Raw genomic sequence first — 18,728 nt, 5'->3', positions numbered from 1 at the left:
ACAGCACTACTTCCACTTGCCCAACATCTTTGGGCATAGTTTTTGGTCTTAAACTTTTGCTGAGAGCTGTAAGTGTGTCTCCCCCCATGTACACACACATCTCTGTTGCTGCTGTAATCCCAGCACCAATCTGACACAACAGCGTTTCTGCCATGTGGGTACAAGGCAGACAGAACTTTGCTGGGAAGACAGCGTGGCTCAGCCACTGAGGAATTTTAATGACCTGGAAATGTTTGTTTTAGGTTTTTCTTTTTCCTATTCATGTTAGCAGGGCAGAATTGTGAGCGCCTCCCACAAGCTGAGCACCCGAGATGCGATGCAGCGATCCTGCCCAGCGCCCACTACCAGAGGCACCGCGTGAGGCTACAGGGATCGGAGTGAAACTGTGAGTAAGGGAAGCTGGGACGGGGCTGGCTGTAAATCTATTGCTATAGTGTACTGGACGTGTGTAATGTATATGTAGTGCATATATACAGCACACACCTCCACTACACTCCAGCAATAGAGTTACAATTCTCCCCTGCTAACATGAATAGGTTAAACCATGATCCATAGTACATAACATGTAGTTGTACTATGGATCATTTAAAGTCACCTGTCCCTTTAAGAAAAAGTATCGGTAATTGGTATCGGCAAGTACATGAGGGGATGTACTTGTACTTGGGCCTGAAAAAGTGGCATCGGGACATCCCTAATTTTTATAACTATTGTTTGCTACTTTAATTGCTTGTTCACACCATCTGCAGACCAGATTTGGATGCGTTCTGCAAATGCGTGTGTGTTTTTTAAGCGTTCCGTTGATGCATGTGATTTGCTTGGGTTTTAAGGGTGGTCCAATGCGTTCTGGTGCATTTATATGTGTTTTTATGCATCCCAGAGAAGAAGAAAAAAAGCAGCATGCTGTACTTGTTTTTTAAGATTTGGAACGGAATGCTATGGTGTGAACTAGCCTAATTTAAAACCATTAGAATTACTGTGTATATGTTTTTGGTGCAGATATTAAAAAAAAAAAAAATCTGGTAAGGCCTGAAAGAGGTTGCCATACCCACTATTTTATCTTGCATTGAGACTTACTTGTTATCAAGTATTAGTACAGTATGTTTACATCAAAAAGAACTACACTACATTGCCAAAAGTATTGGGACACCCCTCCAAATCATTGGATTCAGGTGTTCAAATCACCTCCATGGCCACAGGTGTATAACATTAGACACCTAGGCATGCAGACTGCTTCTACAAATATTTGTGAATGAATGGGTCGCTCTCAGGAGCTCAGCGAATTCAAGCGTGGTACCGTGATAGGTTGCCACCTGTGCAATAAGTCCATCCATGAAATTTCCTTGCTACTAAATATTCCACTGTCAACTGTTAGTGGTATTATAACAAAGTAGAAGCAACTGGGAACAACAGCAACTGACAGAGCGGGGTCAGCGCAAGCTGAAGTGCACAGCTCACAGAAGTTGCCAACTGTCTGCAGAGTCAATAGCTACAGACCTCCAAACTTCGTGTGGCCTTCAGATTGGCACAACAACAGTGCTTAGAGAGCTTCATGGAATGGATTTCCATGGATGAGCAGCTGCATCCAAGCCTTATATCACCAAGTGCAATGCAAAGCGTCGGATGCAGTGGTGTAAAGCACGCCGCCACTGGACTCTAGAGAAGTGGAGACGTGTTCTCAGGAGTGACGAATCAAACTTCTCTGTCTTGCAATTCAATGGACGTGTCTGGGTTTGGTGGTTGCCAGGAGAACGGTACTTGCCTGACTGCATTGTGGCAAGTGTAAGGTTTGGTGGAGGGGGATTATGGTGTGGGGTTGTTTTTCCGGGGTTGGGCTTGGCCCCTTAGTTCCAGTGAAGGGAACTCTTAAGGCATCAGCATACCAAGACATTTTGGACAATTTCATGCTCCCAACTGAGTTGCTTTTACCAACAAGCATGTTTGAGAACAAGCCCTAGAATGAGTTCCAGAGCAGCACTGCAAAACTTTAAAGATGAGCAGTTCCTGATATATCACTATCCCACCTACCCCTTACACAGTACCAGGACAAGGACAAGGAACCAGATGGTTTGTAGTATGTGAACTGTACTACATATCTCAGCATTGTGATAATGAACCACCTTCACTAAGCCAGCAATATTATCAGAATGGATCGATAAATAGAGGTCCTAACAAGTTATTTAACAATAAAAAGGACAGAGAGAACAGGCAGGTGAAAATCAGACAGTGTATTATTGAGCATACCAAAGTTCAATTTTAAGTGGTGTGTTAAAGTATATTGAACACATGACTTGTTATTTTTGGACACAGTAGGAAGTTATTAAAACCTGGTCAGATTTTTCTATATCTGTGTCTCATTTTCTTTCAATTTCCTACTAAAAACCATAGAAATCCACTCCTGGCTGCTACCAAAAAATTGTCCCTATTGAAAGTTACAATCTAGATCTGTTCTAGTGTCAGCTTTGGATTTTCCCTCACTTTCAACCCCTGTAACAATGGTCACCAGGAAAGAGAGTATGTCTTGCTAGCAATGGCAGAGGCGAAACTAAAAACCCAACAGCAGTTCTTATTCCTAACCTCTCTTTTTAAAACTATAAAAAATGTTTTGGATTGAAATACATTTGAATTGAGTAATGTGTTGCTTCACTCCTTTTTTTTAGGGTTTGTATACAGGATTCGCTAGCTTTTGTGAGAAAGCACCTTGAGTGCATATCAATGTATCTTGTTTCTCTTTCATTTCTTTATATTGTGTATTTTCGTAGCCAGTTTAACTAGTTAATAGGATGCAACTTACCTGAACTTCACCTTTTGCAAAAGGTAAGGTAAACTCTCCATGCATGAGCCCATTTTTCTCAAAGAAAATCACATCATGTTTGTTGGGTTTGCTCTGTGTAGAAGCAATCAGACTTCCAGAGGGTCTGCAATTAAATACAAAACAAAGCCTAGTTAAGACAGGCCAATGATTGTAGTAAATGCAAATTAATTCCATAAACAAGCCACTCTCCCACTACTCTCTCTTAACTCAACCTCAGAGTATGCAAACAGACAGGCCAGAGGATATGTTTAGGAACTGCTCTCTCAAACAACCTCAGAGTATGAAAACAGACAGCTCTGAGGCTGTATTCGGGAAACTGATTCCACAACACAGCCTTAGGGCTGCCAGTTTACATACCCACAGTCAGAAGAGAATGAGATAGTAGCCATGGGGTTAGAGCAGCAGAGGGTAGGCAAAAAAGAAGAATCTGACTATCTGTGTCCAATAGGGGAGATTTCCCCTCGCTTCCTGTCCAAAGAAGCAACAGAAAGTGAAAAAGAAAGACACATCTCCACAAAGTAAGCGGGATTTCTCTCTTACTTTGGGTCCCTTTGAAAAATATTTACTATTTGCTCTGGTGACAACTGTAAAAATGTTATACTTCCCTTCACGCCTCAGTGAAAATGGTCAACAGGAGAAATTGGAAGCGTGAATCTACCCTATACATACATTTTAATGTTGCCAAAAGCAATATCTGACTGCTCATTTGAACCAGGATTTAGAAGTCTTAAATTACAAAAACCAAATACTAAATCCATGACACCACACCCCTAATTTTCAAATACAAAAACCAAACAATACTAAATGGGGCTTTTAGGGTGTCATCTTTGCAGAATGCAAAGGTACATAATCAAAACACACTGCATATTAGGGATGCACCGATACCGATACTAGTATCGGTATCTGTGCCGATACGAGTATTTGGGTGAGTACTCGTACTCGCCCAAATGCTCAGATACCTAGCACGAGTACTTCCTGTATCAGGAAGCCGGGCAGCGCATCATTACGCGCTGCACGGTTTCCTGATTGGTCAGGAAGCTATCAAATCCGGAAGCCGGGCGCCGAGTAATGACGCAGCGCCCGGCATTCTGATTGGCCGGGAAGCCGGCGTCATGCTCGCTCGTCATCTCATGAATCATAATATTAAGAAAGTGACCTTAAAGAATTAGTTTGTATTGCTTTAGAAAAAATGTGACCTGTCCCTTTAAGAAAAAGTATCGGTAATTGGTATCTGCGAGTACTTGATCAAAAGTATCGGTACTGGTACTCGGTCTTAAAAAAGTGGTATCGGTGCATCCCTACTGTATATAATAAACACATAAATCACATGTTATGTATATTATTGAAATACCAATCACTTTTAAAAAGTACATATAAGATATATACGTAAAAAAAAAATATCCAAACATGTTAAAAATGCATCCAAATAGCGTCCTCCGTTGATGTCGTAGTATACTTAATACCGTTTATGAAGGAAGACGCTATTTGGATGCATTTTTAACATGTTTGGATATTTAGTTTTTACGTATATATCTTATATGTACTTTTAAAAGTGATTGGTATTTCAATAATATACATAACATGTGATTTATGTGTTATTATATACAGTGCGTTTGATTATGTACCTTTGCATTCTGAAGATGACCCCTTAAAAGCCCCATTTAGTATTGTTTGGTTTTTGTATTTGAAAATTAGGGGTGTGGTGTCATGGATCTTGTGGCGATTCAAAACATTTTGTATTAAGTCTTAAATTAACTTGTACCTCATCACTACCCTAAGTAACTACCGTATATACTCGAGTATAAGCCGAGGGGGGCACTTTTCACCCAAAAAAATGGGCTGAAAATCTCGGCTTATACTCGAGTATATACGGTATTCATTATTATCTATTATAAAAAAATTTTAACGAAAACTTTTTGTGTGGAAACAATTGCTAGAGCAAATATTATAGCATATTTTAAGAACCTTTGTTTCCCCAATAACTAGCAAAAAAAAATTATATATATATATCCAAAGCCAACATTTCATATTCATCCCCAGCCACCAGACTTGGGTTCTATTGACTATTGCACGTCTGCTGATCTATAGACTATTACTTACATATTTTAAAAAACAATGCGTTGTGCCAGTTTGGAGACAGGCAGACGGACATAAAAAGTCTCCCTGAGCTTTACTGAGCACAATATTGCAGTGCCACCCACACAAGCCTGGTAGCCAGAGAGATTTTAGGCTAATAATGCAATTAACAGACTCAGAGGATTTCTTTTCTACCTACTTGATATATAAAAACCATGTTTACTTTGGCATATATTTACAGTACAGAATCACAATGAGGATAAATGTTAGTGCAGGGGAAAAAAATAAAAAATTATCTTACTTCCAGCACAGTGACTGTTCTAAGCCTTCCACTGGTTCACTGGTAGACTGCAGGGAGAGTTCTCTGTTCCAAACTCTGATCTTGCGGGAGCCTGTGAAACCATGCAAAGACAACACAGTCCTGTCTTCATAACTATGCAGTATTACTTGTGTATTCCTATTTTAACATTAAAATGGCTGTCGGCAAATACCAAGTATGATTATTTTTATTTAACAGTTTTATGTAAAACACTTTCAGACACTGTCTAGTCCTAAATCAGATGATGAGCTACATAAAATATACAGCGATATGCATATGTAAACTATTTACCCTTTTGGTTTTCTGTAGTATTAAAAGGCTCCGTTTAAATACTGGATATAAATTGTGATTTTACCATCTGATAACTCTTTAAATGGGCACATATTTTCTTGTGCCACAAATTGTAAAAACAAAAAGTAGACATTTATTGGTTGCCTAAACATTATTCATCCTTCTCCCCCCCAAATCAGTGCTTGGTAGAGACCTTTGGCAATTACAGCTGCTGCTTATTTTGGGGTGAGGCTCAACCAGGTTTGCACATCTAAACTCTGCAACTGTCCCCCATTCTTCTTGGCATCATTTATCTAGCTCTGGCAGGATGGATAGGGGGTGTTGCAAACAGTCATTTTCAAATTCTGCCAGAGGACTTCAGTTGGACATGGCAAGCTTCATAATTTTAAATCACTCCAGTGTAGCCTTCACAGTGTTTGGGGTAACTGATTTGCTGGAAATAAAAACGCAGTCTCTGGACTCTTGAATCAACTTTTTGTTTTTTAAAGACTTGCACTGAATTTGGCAACTTTTTTTTTAATTTGTCAGGAGTTGGCTGCCTTTTCAAGTCTTTGGGCTTCCTTTTAAAGTGTATTTCCACTTTTGCAGTCAAATTTGAGAAAACTCCACTATATGTTTGTTATGTTTCTACTCACACAGAACGAAAAGTATTTAAAAAAAAAAAAAAAGGAAAAATATTTCTTACCTTTTAGATGTTTTGCTGCAGCAGGCAACATGGGTAAATCCATGTTTTTTTTTTCTGAGCATCTTCACAGTGATCTGTCCTTATAGAAAGACTTAGGACTGAAATTTGAGGATTGCGTTTCTCTCATTAACTTCAAAACCAATACAATGGAGAAGCTAGAGTTGTAATCCTCTAATCCATTGTTTAGGACAGGAAGTATTCAAATCTACTTTACAAATTAGACTGAACAAATCCTCACAGCCCTTGCCAGCATTTCAAAGAAAGAGACCCAAGTAGAAATTGTAACCCTTTAGGAAGCCAAGAAAACCTAACCCAGGTAAAAAAATGTAAACTGAAGTACTTTAAAAATTTTTTTTAGCTTATGCTATATGATTGGGAATATGTAACAGATATAAAAATAGATGTTATCCTAATTTGGCTGTGTAAGTGGAAATACAAGCCTGAACTGGAAATTGTGCCAATGTACCAAAAATATATCAGACAAAAATTTAAGCATACAACTTTTTACAAACACACACAAAAATGTAAAATGTCATACTCATATTAACAAAATACATAAGCATGCTTTTTTTTTTTAGTATACCCTATAGAATCTTGCCTTATTTCAACCCTAAACCTATCTAAAATAAACTCCCATTGTAAAAGTATTTACACTCTTTTTAGGGAGAATTCTTAACAACTATTATTACCTGTCTGTGGGCAAATGGTACTGAGAGCAAAGAGCTGTCCATCCCCTCTCCAAGTGATGCGAGGTAATTGGTCATCCCAGGGTAAAGCAGGCTGAACACTCTGGAATGTCAAAAATAAATATTAATATACTGCATGTTAACTAGTCACTTTAAAGTGACATTAAACCCTCAGATTTTTTAACATAAACCAATACTGTAATGTGTGCCTTACGGTAATCCATAGTAGTTTCCCTTCTCTTTGCTGCTCTTCCTTTTAAATCCTCATGTCTTCTCATGCTGGGGGAGAATTTCCCTTTGCAGCTGAGTGCCTCTTCCTGTAGTGCTGGCTCAGGTTACAAACCTATACACAGACACCATGTATCCATTCCAGAGACAAGGCAGTCTGCTGCAAAACAGAAGTTCTGCCCAGCATGAGAACAGATACAGATTTAAAAGGAATTAGCGTCCTCCCGTCACCCTAAGCTCAGTATACCGCGAGCTACAGCTCGCGGTATACTGAGACGCCGCAGTATACCGCGAGCTACAGCTCGCAGTATACTGAGATGCCGCAGCTGAAGCGGATCCCGACAATTATGTCTGGATCCGCCCAGCTGCGTGAGTGACAGCTGGCTCTGCCTATCTAGAGGCAGAGCAAGCTGTACCTGCCCCCTCCCCCGTCCGTTCCACCAGTCAGCGCTGGAGGATCGGAGGGGGGAATCCAGCCCCTCCTCTGTCACGGCAGAGAGCCGTGACAGCATCGAGAAGTGAGCGAACGCCGGTATGTGTTCGCTCACTTCCCGATCTACTGAGCCGACCTGTGACAGTCTCATTGTCACAGGTCGGCTAGAACTATGAGGTGAGTGAAAAGCACTCACCTCATAGTTGTCCTTTAAGACGACCAAAAGGTAGGCAGATTTTTATTGTATGTGTCTTCACTGGAAGATTGACCCTCTCTATTTGTCCTAATAACTATCGTCATTGGGAATGAAAGTAAGGGAAAATCCAAAGTTTTGAGCTGATCTTCGTTTTACTGGCGGGTTTTACCCCTCCGTGCTCTACTCAAAACTAAAAATAAAACGTTATGGCATTAAATATATTTTAAGTGTATGCATGTCAGGCAATTTAAAACTGTAACATTAACAAGTATTTATAACAAAGATGACAGTACTCCCCTGACAATGCTTACATCTGCTTATCTCTCCAAAAGAACAGCAACATCTTTGTTCAGTCATCATCCAAAGTCAGCATCTACTTCTACTAATAAGGGCATGTTCACACCAAATGCAGACCAGATCTGCATGAGTTTCTGCACACACAGTGCAGTGGGTTGTGCCGCGTTTTTGATGCGTTTCGGGCCGTTTTTGGATTTAAAAAAAATATTTTTATTTTTTTAAAGTTTAGAATGGGCTTTTAGTGCATTCCAGAGTGCTTGCATGCGCAACCAATCACCTTCTCTCTTTCATTTGCAAAGCTTAACTGAACAAACTTGAGAGAAGCTGATTGGTTACTGTGGGCAACTGCTCTAGCATCTGTCTGCTCCAGTTTTGATAAATTCCCCCCTCTGCGTTTCTGAATGAAGCAGAATATGAGTAATAAAGTAAAGCCAAAAAATGCAGTCACTTCCCTTTTTCTAAGGGTGTCTCCAAGAATGTGACGCATAAAACCTCTACCTTCATATACTTCAACAGTTTAATAAACAGTCACTGAAATACTCTACCAGAACTTTCCGCTGTGCTGCTCGTTTTCCTTCAGATCCATGGAACTGGGTCTCCTTCTTGCCCCAACCAACAGTAATGAATTTTCCTGTTGAATTGAATACAAACTGTTTTCATTTTGAAAGCCATAGCCACAGACAAAGAATATCATAAGTCACTACAGAAGTCTTGATTTTGTTTGATGAGGGTCATAACATCACTTAAACATATGTTACCTTCACCAAAATCCTCTTGATGGATTGGTATTTCAGAAATTGGTTCAAAGTCTTTTGTCATCAAGATGAGTGTTTGCTGGCCTTGAGAAACAACAGTAAATAATGACACTGATTAACATCATTCTAGTTTTTACTATGAATTCATTTATATTAAAATAATAATGCTGAGAGCTATTTCTGTGTTTCCCCCTTTACATTATTTTTTTTTTACATTCTTGCATCATTCTCTTAAGCTGACTGTAAAGTCTATTATTCAACATTGCTGATTTTATTAGCCTACAAATGTTATCAATTTTAAACTCTTTTAGCTTTTCATTCCTTATCAAAAATCAGTGGATTGATATGCGGTGCCTGTGTGCTTGTGGATACACACACAACTTACTAGCAAAACAAGGATAACTCCATGGGACCCTGCCAGGGTATAGAGCCATATATCAGGGCCAATGCTCAGAGCACCAGCATCCATTGTAAGTGGTTTATTCAGCATTTAAAATAGCTTAAAAACACTTTGACTTTAATAACACCGGTGATTAACAGAAACATGACAGCTACCATTGTTGAGCTCCTTCTGAAAATATTAGCTGGCTAATGGTTTTGCTGACCCATTGGTTTTAGTATTTCTTCAATCTCCGACCCAAAAAATGTATGAGGATAAGAAATGTCAGAAGTCCTTATCTGCCTACTTATTCTGGGTCAGTGACTAAAAGAATTAGCGCAAGGAATTCAGCATGACAACTTGCATTTTCAAAAAGGCAGCAATAGAAGCTTCCATATTTCTTCCATGACCATTTTCCTTTAAAGGTTAGTGGCAATTTCAATCTGTGCTAAACATATACAAACGTCTTCATCCCCATCACCTAATACTCGAATTTTGACAGTTTTGTATGAAAATTAGGCCATCTACAAGGCACAATTCCCTTAAAAAATAACTTAAAAAAAAGCTATGTTAAAAAAGAAAATCAACCAGGTAAGCCATTTATATGATCCACAGCTGGTATATACTCATTTGCATGTTCATATGTATTACGTCATACATCATATGTCATAGAAATTGTTAGAAAACTACCATGTGGGTGATCACAATTAGGCTACCGCCATCATTTACAATAAATGAATATAATAGCAAATGATCTAATATGGATCTGCCAACATATATCGGTGAAACTCTGAAATGGCCTAAAACAATAAACACATTTGTTTGTTACAGTATTCCTAATTTTTGCTAACCAAAAAAACAAAGATTTAACACTTCTAAACCAAACATATTTCTAGCTTTAGAAAGACAATAGCATATAGTTTATACCTGTCACGAGCAGAATAAGCTCCTGATCAGGGCTCCAACCCATAGCAACAATGCCACTGTCCACACTTCCGACACACTCGAGCTGCAAAGAAAAAATAAATAAATTAAAGGGCCATTTGAATGAATGCACAGATATGTCTGTTCCAGATATGTTACACAGTTAGGTGTTAAATATACAATAGGCCCATTTTGGAGAGTTGCAACAGTACATGCGTGACCTTTTGCAAAGTTTTAACCTTTTTAAGAAAACATTTTTTTTTTTATATTCCTACATACAAAACACAACAACAAACATGCACACTGGTATCTCCATGGCAACATCATAGTGAGCATGCAGCCCTCTGCAATGCTGATGTCAGCCTGCATGCCGTGAACATAGGTCCTTTGAGGTGGCTCCCTCTTAAAGGAGAGGTTACTGATGATAATGGGGAAGCAAAATGGCTTAGTGGTTAGCACTTCTGCCTTGCAGCAAAGTGCTCCAAGGCAGGTCACTATCTGCAAGGAGTTTGCATGTTCTCTCTGTGCTTGTGTGGGTTTCCTCTGGGTACTCCAGTTTCCTCCCACACTCCAAAGACATGCTGAAAGGCTAATTGGCTCCTGTCTAAAATCGGCCCTAGTATGTATGTATGCATGTGAGACAAGGACCTTAGATTGTAAGCTCCTTGAGGGCAGGTACTGATGGAAATGTGCAGTATGTAAAGTGCTGCGTAAATTGTCAGCTCTATATAAATACTAGGGATACACGGATACTGGTTCTTCGGTAACGAGTACCGATATATACATTTTTTGGTACTCGCCAATACCGAATACCGATACTGGCACCGTAGGCCTGGATCATCAGGAAGCCAGTGTTCTATTGAAAGAACACCGGCTTCACTTCCCTCGCGACACAGCCTGGCTTCCTGACCAATCAGAAAGCCAGGTGGCGGGTTGTGACGTGCCGCCCAACTTCCTGATTGGTCAGGAAGCCAGGCTGCCTAGCAATAAGTGAAGCCAGTTTCTTAGACAATCAGGAAGCCGGGTCACAACGTGCCGTCTGGCTTCCTGATTGGTACTAGTAATCGGTGCATCCCTAAAAAAAATCCTGTAATAATACGAATATTGGACACTGGTCTCCTCAGCATCCCTAATTCCTGGGGTGCCAACATAGAAAGGGTTATGAACAACCTACACATTGACCCTCCATTAATAGCAAGGAGGTTGCCAACCCCCTCAGTGTTGAACAAGTAAAAAAAAGGACCCTTATATGTTTATCAGTGCATACAAGTATGCAAAAGGATTAAATAAAAAAAGTTATTTTATTTTAACTCGAATGTTGTGACACTTTGGCCTGGCAAATAAAAGATGCAGCAGGTAATAGATACAGTGAATAGTACAGTAACCATATTCCACTGAAAAACAAATGCTGCAAAGTGTTACAGGATTTGGTAAATCACACCAGCTAACACATTTTATTCATAGGGTGTATGTGCTGTTACGGAGGCAGTTAAGTGTGTGTGGGGACTTTTAGAACACGATGGATATTTTAACATTCTAAATGTGGTTGTATGTCGTTATGAATGACAATGATCAGTAGTATTGATCAGTTGGTCAACATTGTTTATCACATGCTAATGAAGAGATTTTAAACTTATGAAGAAAATAATTACCTGGCCAGTGCTGAGATTACATAGGATGACATCACCTGTGGCAGTGGCAAGACACACGGACTGCTGATCTGGAACATCTTGTATACCAACCACCTGTCCACTTCCATCTTCTGGCAGATAACTCTCAGATGTTAGGGAGACATCTGTAATTATCTAAATAAATAAAAAATACTAAAATATTCGCTAGCGTGGTATCCCCTTGCCCTGTGCACATGCCCCGTGTTGGGATGTACTGGGTAGAAATATCACAGACGACCCTGGGCCTAAACCAACATACGGTATGCCTTTTATACATTGTACTACAAGTGCCATCACTGGTCTTGCCGAACCATAACCGCTCAGATACTGTTGACTATTCTGCTGCTAATGTTCACTGGCCTATTGGCCTATAGTCTATTGCCTTACACATGTACTTTCTGTATTTTGTCAAAACCCCATGTTTATGTTAATTTTTGTTAAGGTGAACTTGTTACTTTGCCTTTTTGTACTAAACTCTTAAACTTGAATAAACTCAGATTGAACTAAAATATACAAAACAGGAAAGCTGAAAGCCTCCAATAGTAATGGAGTATAATGAGGACAGATGCAACCACAAATAGGAACTGGAGGAATCTTAGGAGGTAAATATAGAAGTATATTTCACTCCCTACCAAGATCCAATTTTGTCTGCTAGAAAAAGGTTTCTCTTAAAGTTCTTTTTGAAGCAGAAGTCCAGACAAACAGCTAAATACACAGATGAAACACATATGTGAGCGGTTTTATTTCTCACAACATGTGTACTTTTGTCCATCCAGTCCTGACATTTGCTAAGTTGTGCCATGCAACACAGTCTGGCCTGACTTTTTTTCTGCTGTAATTAACTCCCCTTTGTGACTGCAATACCCCTTGCCATGAGAACATTAATTAAAGGAGAAATATGGGGTCAGGGTTTTTCCCCTTAGTTCTCCTAAGGGTCAAGGGAGAACACAAACTAGCGTCCTCCCGTCACCCAAAGCTCATATACTGAGACGCCACAGCCGGAACGGATCCAGACATCACTGTCGAGATCCACCCAGCTGCGGGATTGACAGCTGGCTCTGCCTATCTAGAGGCAGAGCCAGCTGTACCCGCCCCCTCCCTGTCCGTTCCGCCAGTCAGCGCTGGAGGATCGGAAAGAGGAGGGGGGGAATCCCTGCAGTGAGCTGTGAGTGACAGTCACGGCTCTCTGCACAGTTAGATCGAGAAGTGAGCAAGCACCGGTATGTGTTCACTCACTTCTCGATCTACTGAGCCGACCTGTGACAGTTTTATTGTCACAGGTCGGCTCAGATTATAAGGCTGACTGAAAATCACTCGCCTCTTAAATCTCCTTTAAGCTTTCAGCAAAGAACTAGGAATACCCAAACCTGTGTTTCCTAGTCCTCAGGCTTGAAGCCAAACCAAAAACTTCCTTCAGACTTGTGTGTCTGAATTTTCATGGCTTCTTTAGCACGTTTTTATTGCATGCATTTTCATTTTGGACAATGAAGGCAAAATAAAGTAGTCTAAGTTGTTATAGAGTAGGGGCTTGTTGTAATATGCTAAAACGCAGAAAAAGCATGTTACATGTGTTTTCATGCTCTTCAAACAAAGAAGCGCCTGCACCTTTCCAAAAATCTGTGAACGTGCAATACGTGCATTGTAACCCAATGGCTTATTGTCAAGTTACTAGATGCATACTGATGCTGTTAAACTTGGTCTGGGCATCTAAGCTTAAAAAACTGTAGTTGCGAAAGGGTTTAAGTGCAACTGAAACCAAAATATTTTTTTTTAGTTTTGTATAAAGTGGAGGTTTTGGCTTCAGTTCCACTTTACAGGTCTTGACCCTTCCCCAGCTTGTGACTGGACAATGAAAGACCAGACTGATGAGCTCATCACTCTGCTCTCTCCTCCTATCAACTGACTGGCTTCTTCAGTTGCTTGATAACGCTCCTAAACTCACTTTAGAAACCTTACCGAATCCCACCATTCCTTCATGTATAAAGTGATCCAGAGAAGGATTTTTCAATGTTTATGCAACCATCTATCTTAGAGAAGTATTGGGAGGGTAACATATACTCTTACCAATACTCAGAGCCGACCTGCGACACTACAAGCTGTCACACACCTTCACTATACAGGTGAAACTCGAATAATTAGAATATCGTGCAAAAGTAATGGCAGTAAGTGCTGCAAGAGGGGCCCAAACCAAGTACTGAGTACATATGCATGCTTGTACTTTTCAGAGGTCCGATATTGTTCTATGTACAATCCTTGTATTATTGATTGCATGTAATATTCTCATTTTCTGAGATTGTGTATATGGGGTTTTCATGAGCTGTAAGCCATAATCATCACAATTATGACAAATCACGGCTTGAATTATCTTGCTTTGCATGTAATGAGTCTATCTCATATATTAGTTTCACCTTTTAAGTTGCATTAGTGAAATAAATGAACTTTGCACGATATTCTAATTATTCGAGTTTCACCTGTATACTGAGAGCTGAGTGATCATACAACTTCCGATTCCTCAGCTCAGTCTTCTCCTCCTCCTCCTCTCCTAAACAGTATCCTAATGGGACGTGAATACCTGACTAGGGGGATTCAGTGTCTTCAGATCTGCAAACCAGAAGGAAATCAGCATAAAATAAATCCATATGGTATCAGTTACCTGTTCTGTGTTGGGATCTAACTCCACAAAGCCATAATTTGAGCCAATGAGAACTGTTCCAGTGTCAGTCCTTATGGAGCTGCATTGTGGAATGCCCATGCCTTGAGCTGATCTGCACTGCAGAGTACTGAGTAACTTAAGGTTTCGCATGTTGATGATGATGGTTATGAAAGACCTGCACAGAGAAAAAAAAAAAAAAAAAAAACCATGCTGAATTGTATGTTATTGGTTGATTTTCAAAAGGTGCTAAAATACTTCGGCAAAACTGTAGCCGAAAACAGCATGACGGAGTTTTGCCAAGATTAAAGCCTATCTAAGCCCAAAAACAAAAATGTGCCATACCAGTCCTTAGATGAGGTAGCTCCATTAGTTTTCTTTTTTGAAGCTAAACTCCGTGCACTAAAAAATGTAATTAAATATTTTCCTTAATACCAACGAAGGATATCAATCCACTTTATATGCACCAAATGCCACTGCAGAAGCAGTTATTACCTTATAAAAGTAGCAGCGACATCATCACTATCCTTCACATAGGCTGTGCAGAGATCAGGGCTGTGGGAGGAACCCAGCAGGTCCACCCACTACAGGTTGCCTGCAGGAAACTACAGGGGGGGGCGGGGCGGATACAAGACCAGTCACCCTGCACAAAGATAAAGAGCAGCAGTGACTGGTCTGTATTGCAGAAAGCTTCTATACAAAAGGGAAAGTGTCCCACTGGATTACTGCACAGATCTGGAGAAATGCACAAAGCACACCAAGTTTGAAGTAAGAATACACATGCCTCTTGTATTTAGACAATATTTGTCCTGGGCATTAGCTATAAGGCTTTTGTTTTTCTGTATTTTAACTTAGTTATCCTACCAGCAACACACTTTCTCTTCTAGGATGACAACACTGCCTCACTGTATCTATAGAAGAGCAGCATTGTCACCCTAGGCTGCTTTCTGATTTGGACTACAAAGACCTCCCCCCTTTCCGCATTTCCATTACACAGGGGGAGTGGTTACTTAGTTCACTGAAGAGAAAATAAAAAGATGATAACATTGTTTGAGACTTCAGCTCAGTGCATTACAAGGACACTGGATTCCTATCAGGATCAACAGGTACTTGAACAAAATTTACTTAGCCTGATTTAAACCGCCACATCTGGAACTGATTAGCTACAATCTATTACATGTTTTAGATCATATCTATGCGTTGTGATCACGAGTGTGCTGTAGGGCAGTAGCCAGCCTGCTATTGCAATGTGAAATGGCCAATAGCAGCCTAGCTCTTCATTCTCCGGCTGTTGTTTTTTTGGCCTTTTTTTTTTTTTTATTCCGACAGTGGCTGGCAGCCTCTGTCAAAATAAGATATAAAAAAAAACAGATAGCAGGGGAGCTAATGCTTCTCCTGCTATCTGCTGTTTTTTTTCTTTGTATTCTGACAGCGGCCACCGGAACATGACATAGACTGGACAGGGGAGTAGAACCGCCAGGTATCACCGGGAAGGTTTACTCTGCCAGATAGAGCAGAGTAAACCTTTCTGGGATAAAATGTTTCTCTCACATGCGTCAGTGAGAGACTCCCGGAACATCCAGGAGTTGGGATATGTGCAACAGGAACGCACGTGCTCACGCACTGCAGAAATGTGAACAGAGCCTTAAAAGCAGCCTTTACGTTGTTGGCTGTGTGTACACAGATCAGCCCCCCTGCTGCTGCCCCTCATCACAACATTACACTATACAGTGATCACCTGGAGAAAGGAGACTGAGGAAAGCCTTCCCCCTGCATGCAGCACCCTGACATCATTCTCCCACACTCCTTCAATCATACATTAAAATGCACTTAATCGAAGCTTGGAATTTTTAAAAGCCATTAAACTTCTGCTGTACATTGTGACTTGTCAGGAATGCATTTAAACATACAAAGCTAACTGCTTTGTAAAAGCAAGGTATGGCAGCATGCATAATATGTCAAACTACAATAAGTTATTCTTCTTCATTGCAACCTAGAAACAAGACCGATACGCCAGGACAAAAATAACTCTAAAAGATGACTGTGAAGTAGAAGCCATGAATGCAAAGAGTATAACATACCATAACACTGTGCACTATCCACGTTTCCTGCTTTCTATACCCTGCCAAATACCCACCATTCACTGCACAGACTCGTGTCTACATCTGAGCTCTAGAGGCTGTCCTTTATTCTGAACTGTACCAAAGCTGATGCGACATGTTTCCGAAGTCATAGGTTTCTGGTTGGGGAACCGGGAGACCTACCCAATATGGCAGGTGGAGGTGGAGACAAAACTGATCACATGCTGCTGCTCTAGTGCGCTGATTCGACGTATTTCCGTTACCGTCTAATGTCTAGAGGTCGTAGTGGCCATGTTTGAGATGGGCAAGATGAAATGTGTTCAATCGTCGGGTTTTATTTTTGAAAGCTTGTTGATGGGAAAGTAATAATACACACGAATAGTTAAACAATGACTGATGTAGTCAGGATTTTTCTCCTCTAAACCGCGACAGTGATTATAGTGGGTAAAGGGGTTCCACCCATTCCCCAATATTGCAACTTCCTTTTTTTATTTAGAAAAATCTATATATATATATATAGATTTTTCTAAATAAAAAAAGGAAGTTGCAATATATATAGACATTCAATAGATAGACAGACAGACGGGCCGAGATTTATAAACATATTTATCAGTTTATAGAAGCGCCAACTAGAAATGATGCTGGACCTATTGATCTCAAACAATGAACAAATGTTCATATAAAACATAATCTGTATAGCAGTGACCTTAATATTCCATTTCATTTAAGTTGTAATCAATGAGCACATTGATAAAAACATTTTTTATTTTAGAGGAAATATTTTTGAAGAAATAGTGTCATTAAAGAGCACAGTACAGAAATGGCAATATTTCAAATCGACTGTATGCAAAATCACTGCAAAATATATTTCCATGGGCAAGAAGTTTAAAAGGCTCACTTCCAATGTAAAAAAAAAACATAAAGAGTGAGAAAGGGGCATTTACTAAATATAAACGTGAAGGAACACTTTAATCATTTGAAAGTTTGAAAGAATAGGAAATAAAGATGTAAAAAGAAAATCAAGACTGCAAAAAATGAAAAATAAACAGGTTGAAAAGGAGAATATGACAAACCCACAACATTTCTTTAAATATATTAATAGTGAAAGATAATGTCTGATAATGTAGGTTCATTATAAGATATCTCAGAGTTGGTGACTAGGTACAAAGAGAAGGGAAATCTATTAAATACCTTCTTTAGCTCTACATATACAAATGGGGAAGGAAGTGCCACAGACTCAAATGAACCACAGTGGCTCAACATTGATATGATCTAAAACAGAGAAAATAAAGGTGGAAAAAAAGAACCTGGTTATATCTGTGTCTTCTGAAAGTTCTGCTCTGTTATTTCAGAGACAATGTACTAATTTGTAGAGACTCTTTAATGACTGGCCAATGTGGTGCTTATATTTAAGGCCCCATGCACACCAGTCCAAACACCCCTGGCTAGTGGAATGGGAGTGGCGTGGGTGTTGGTAAGTGATGTAGGTTCTGAAGAAACTGCATGCAGGTTGCAGAGGTCTTCTAGCAGGACGCAGGTGCAGAACGCAGGATCCAAGTAGCAAAGTCGAGACAAATCGTGTCAGCAAAAGTCTGGCAGCGTAGTACCGAATCAAAAGACAGGACCTGGTCAAAGGCAGGTGTTATCAAGGTGGTAACTTGCAAGCAGCATGGTACTAGGCGACAGGTGAAAGAATAGTCCAGAACAAGCCAAGGTCAGGGAATGCAGAGCGGAATTCAGAGGTCAAACAAGCCAGGTCGGTAATGTGTGGTCAGATCAGGAATGCAGGTTCAGGAATGTAGTAACAGGATACAGTTGACGATCCATGCATGGAGGCCAGAGCGTCTCAGTCATAAATAGCTAGTTTGGCACCATTGTTTGAACAAGCGCGTGAACACGTCCATGCAGAGGAACGCACACAACATTTCTATGCACACGCATGTGAGCAGGTGCCCGTTCGGAACTCCAGCTGCACCGGCTGATCCTGGCTTCTTGACAGTTAGCATCTGTTTTTCAACAGATGCCAATGCAAGGACATCTGAAAAAAAATGGGTGTGAATAGGAGCAGTTCACACCAGTCCATTGCCTTCCACTGCCCCCGCTGAAAAAAAACAAAGCAGGCTTCTACTTTTTGAACTGCTAACACGTGTCAACAGTAGTTAGAACCAATACCTTATATAGCTTAGTGTAAAAATGAAAACAAAAAAAGTAATGCAATGAATATTAACGGAGTATGCAATTGCAAG

The 18,728-nt window shown here is 40.1% G+C and overlaps 1 protein-coding gene across 1 annotated transcript in view; it reads right to left on the bottom strand.

Annotated features, from left to right (window-relative positions):
- The window catches only part of IKBKAP (inhibitor of kappa light polypeptide gene enhancer in B-cells, kinase complex-associated protein), a 66,542-nt gene extending 49,992 nt beyond the window's left edge, over positions 1–16,550 (bottom strand). The window contains exons 1-9 of the mRNA XM_018569988.1: positions 16,483–16,550; positions 14,405–14,579; positions 11,734–11,886; positions 10,085–10,166; positions 8,782–8,862; positions 8,569–8,654; positions 6,873–6,972; positions 5,190–5,280; positions 2,792–2,915 (exon numbers count right to left, since the gene is read on the bottom strand). Of these exons, the coding sequence (XP_018425490.1) occupies positions 2,792–2,915; positions 5,190–5,280; positions 6,873–6,972; positions 8,569–8,654; positions 8,782–8,862; positions 10,085–10,166; positions 11,734–11,886; positions 14,405–14,554 (867 nt within the window). The 5' untranslated portion in view covers positions 14,555–14,579; positions 16,483–16,550. The remainder of the gene's footprint in view (positions 1–2,791; positions 2,916–5,189; positions 5,281–6,872; positions 6,973–8,568; positions 8,655–8,781; positions 8,863–10,084; positions 10,167–11,733; positions 11,887–14,404; positions 14,580–16,482) is intronic.
- Between the last annotated feature and the right edge of the window lie 2,178 nt (positions 16,551–18,728).

The sequence above is a fragment of the Nanorana parkeri genome, unplaced genomic scaffold (assembly GCF_000935625.1).
Source record: "Nanorana parkeri isolate BGI_ZX_2015 unplaced genomic scaffold, ASM93562v1 scaffold1439, whole genome shotgun sequence".
Classification (NCBI taxonomy): Eukaryota; Metazoa; Chordata; class Amphibia; order Anura; family Dicroglossidae; genus Nanorana; species Nanorana parkeri.
This window is presented reverse-complemented; position numbering and strand designations above follow the sequence as displayed.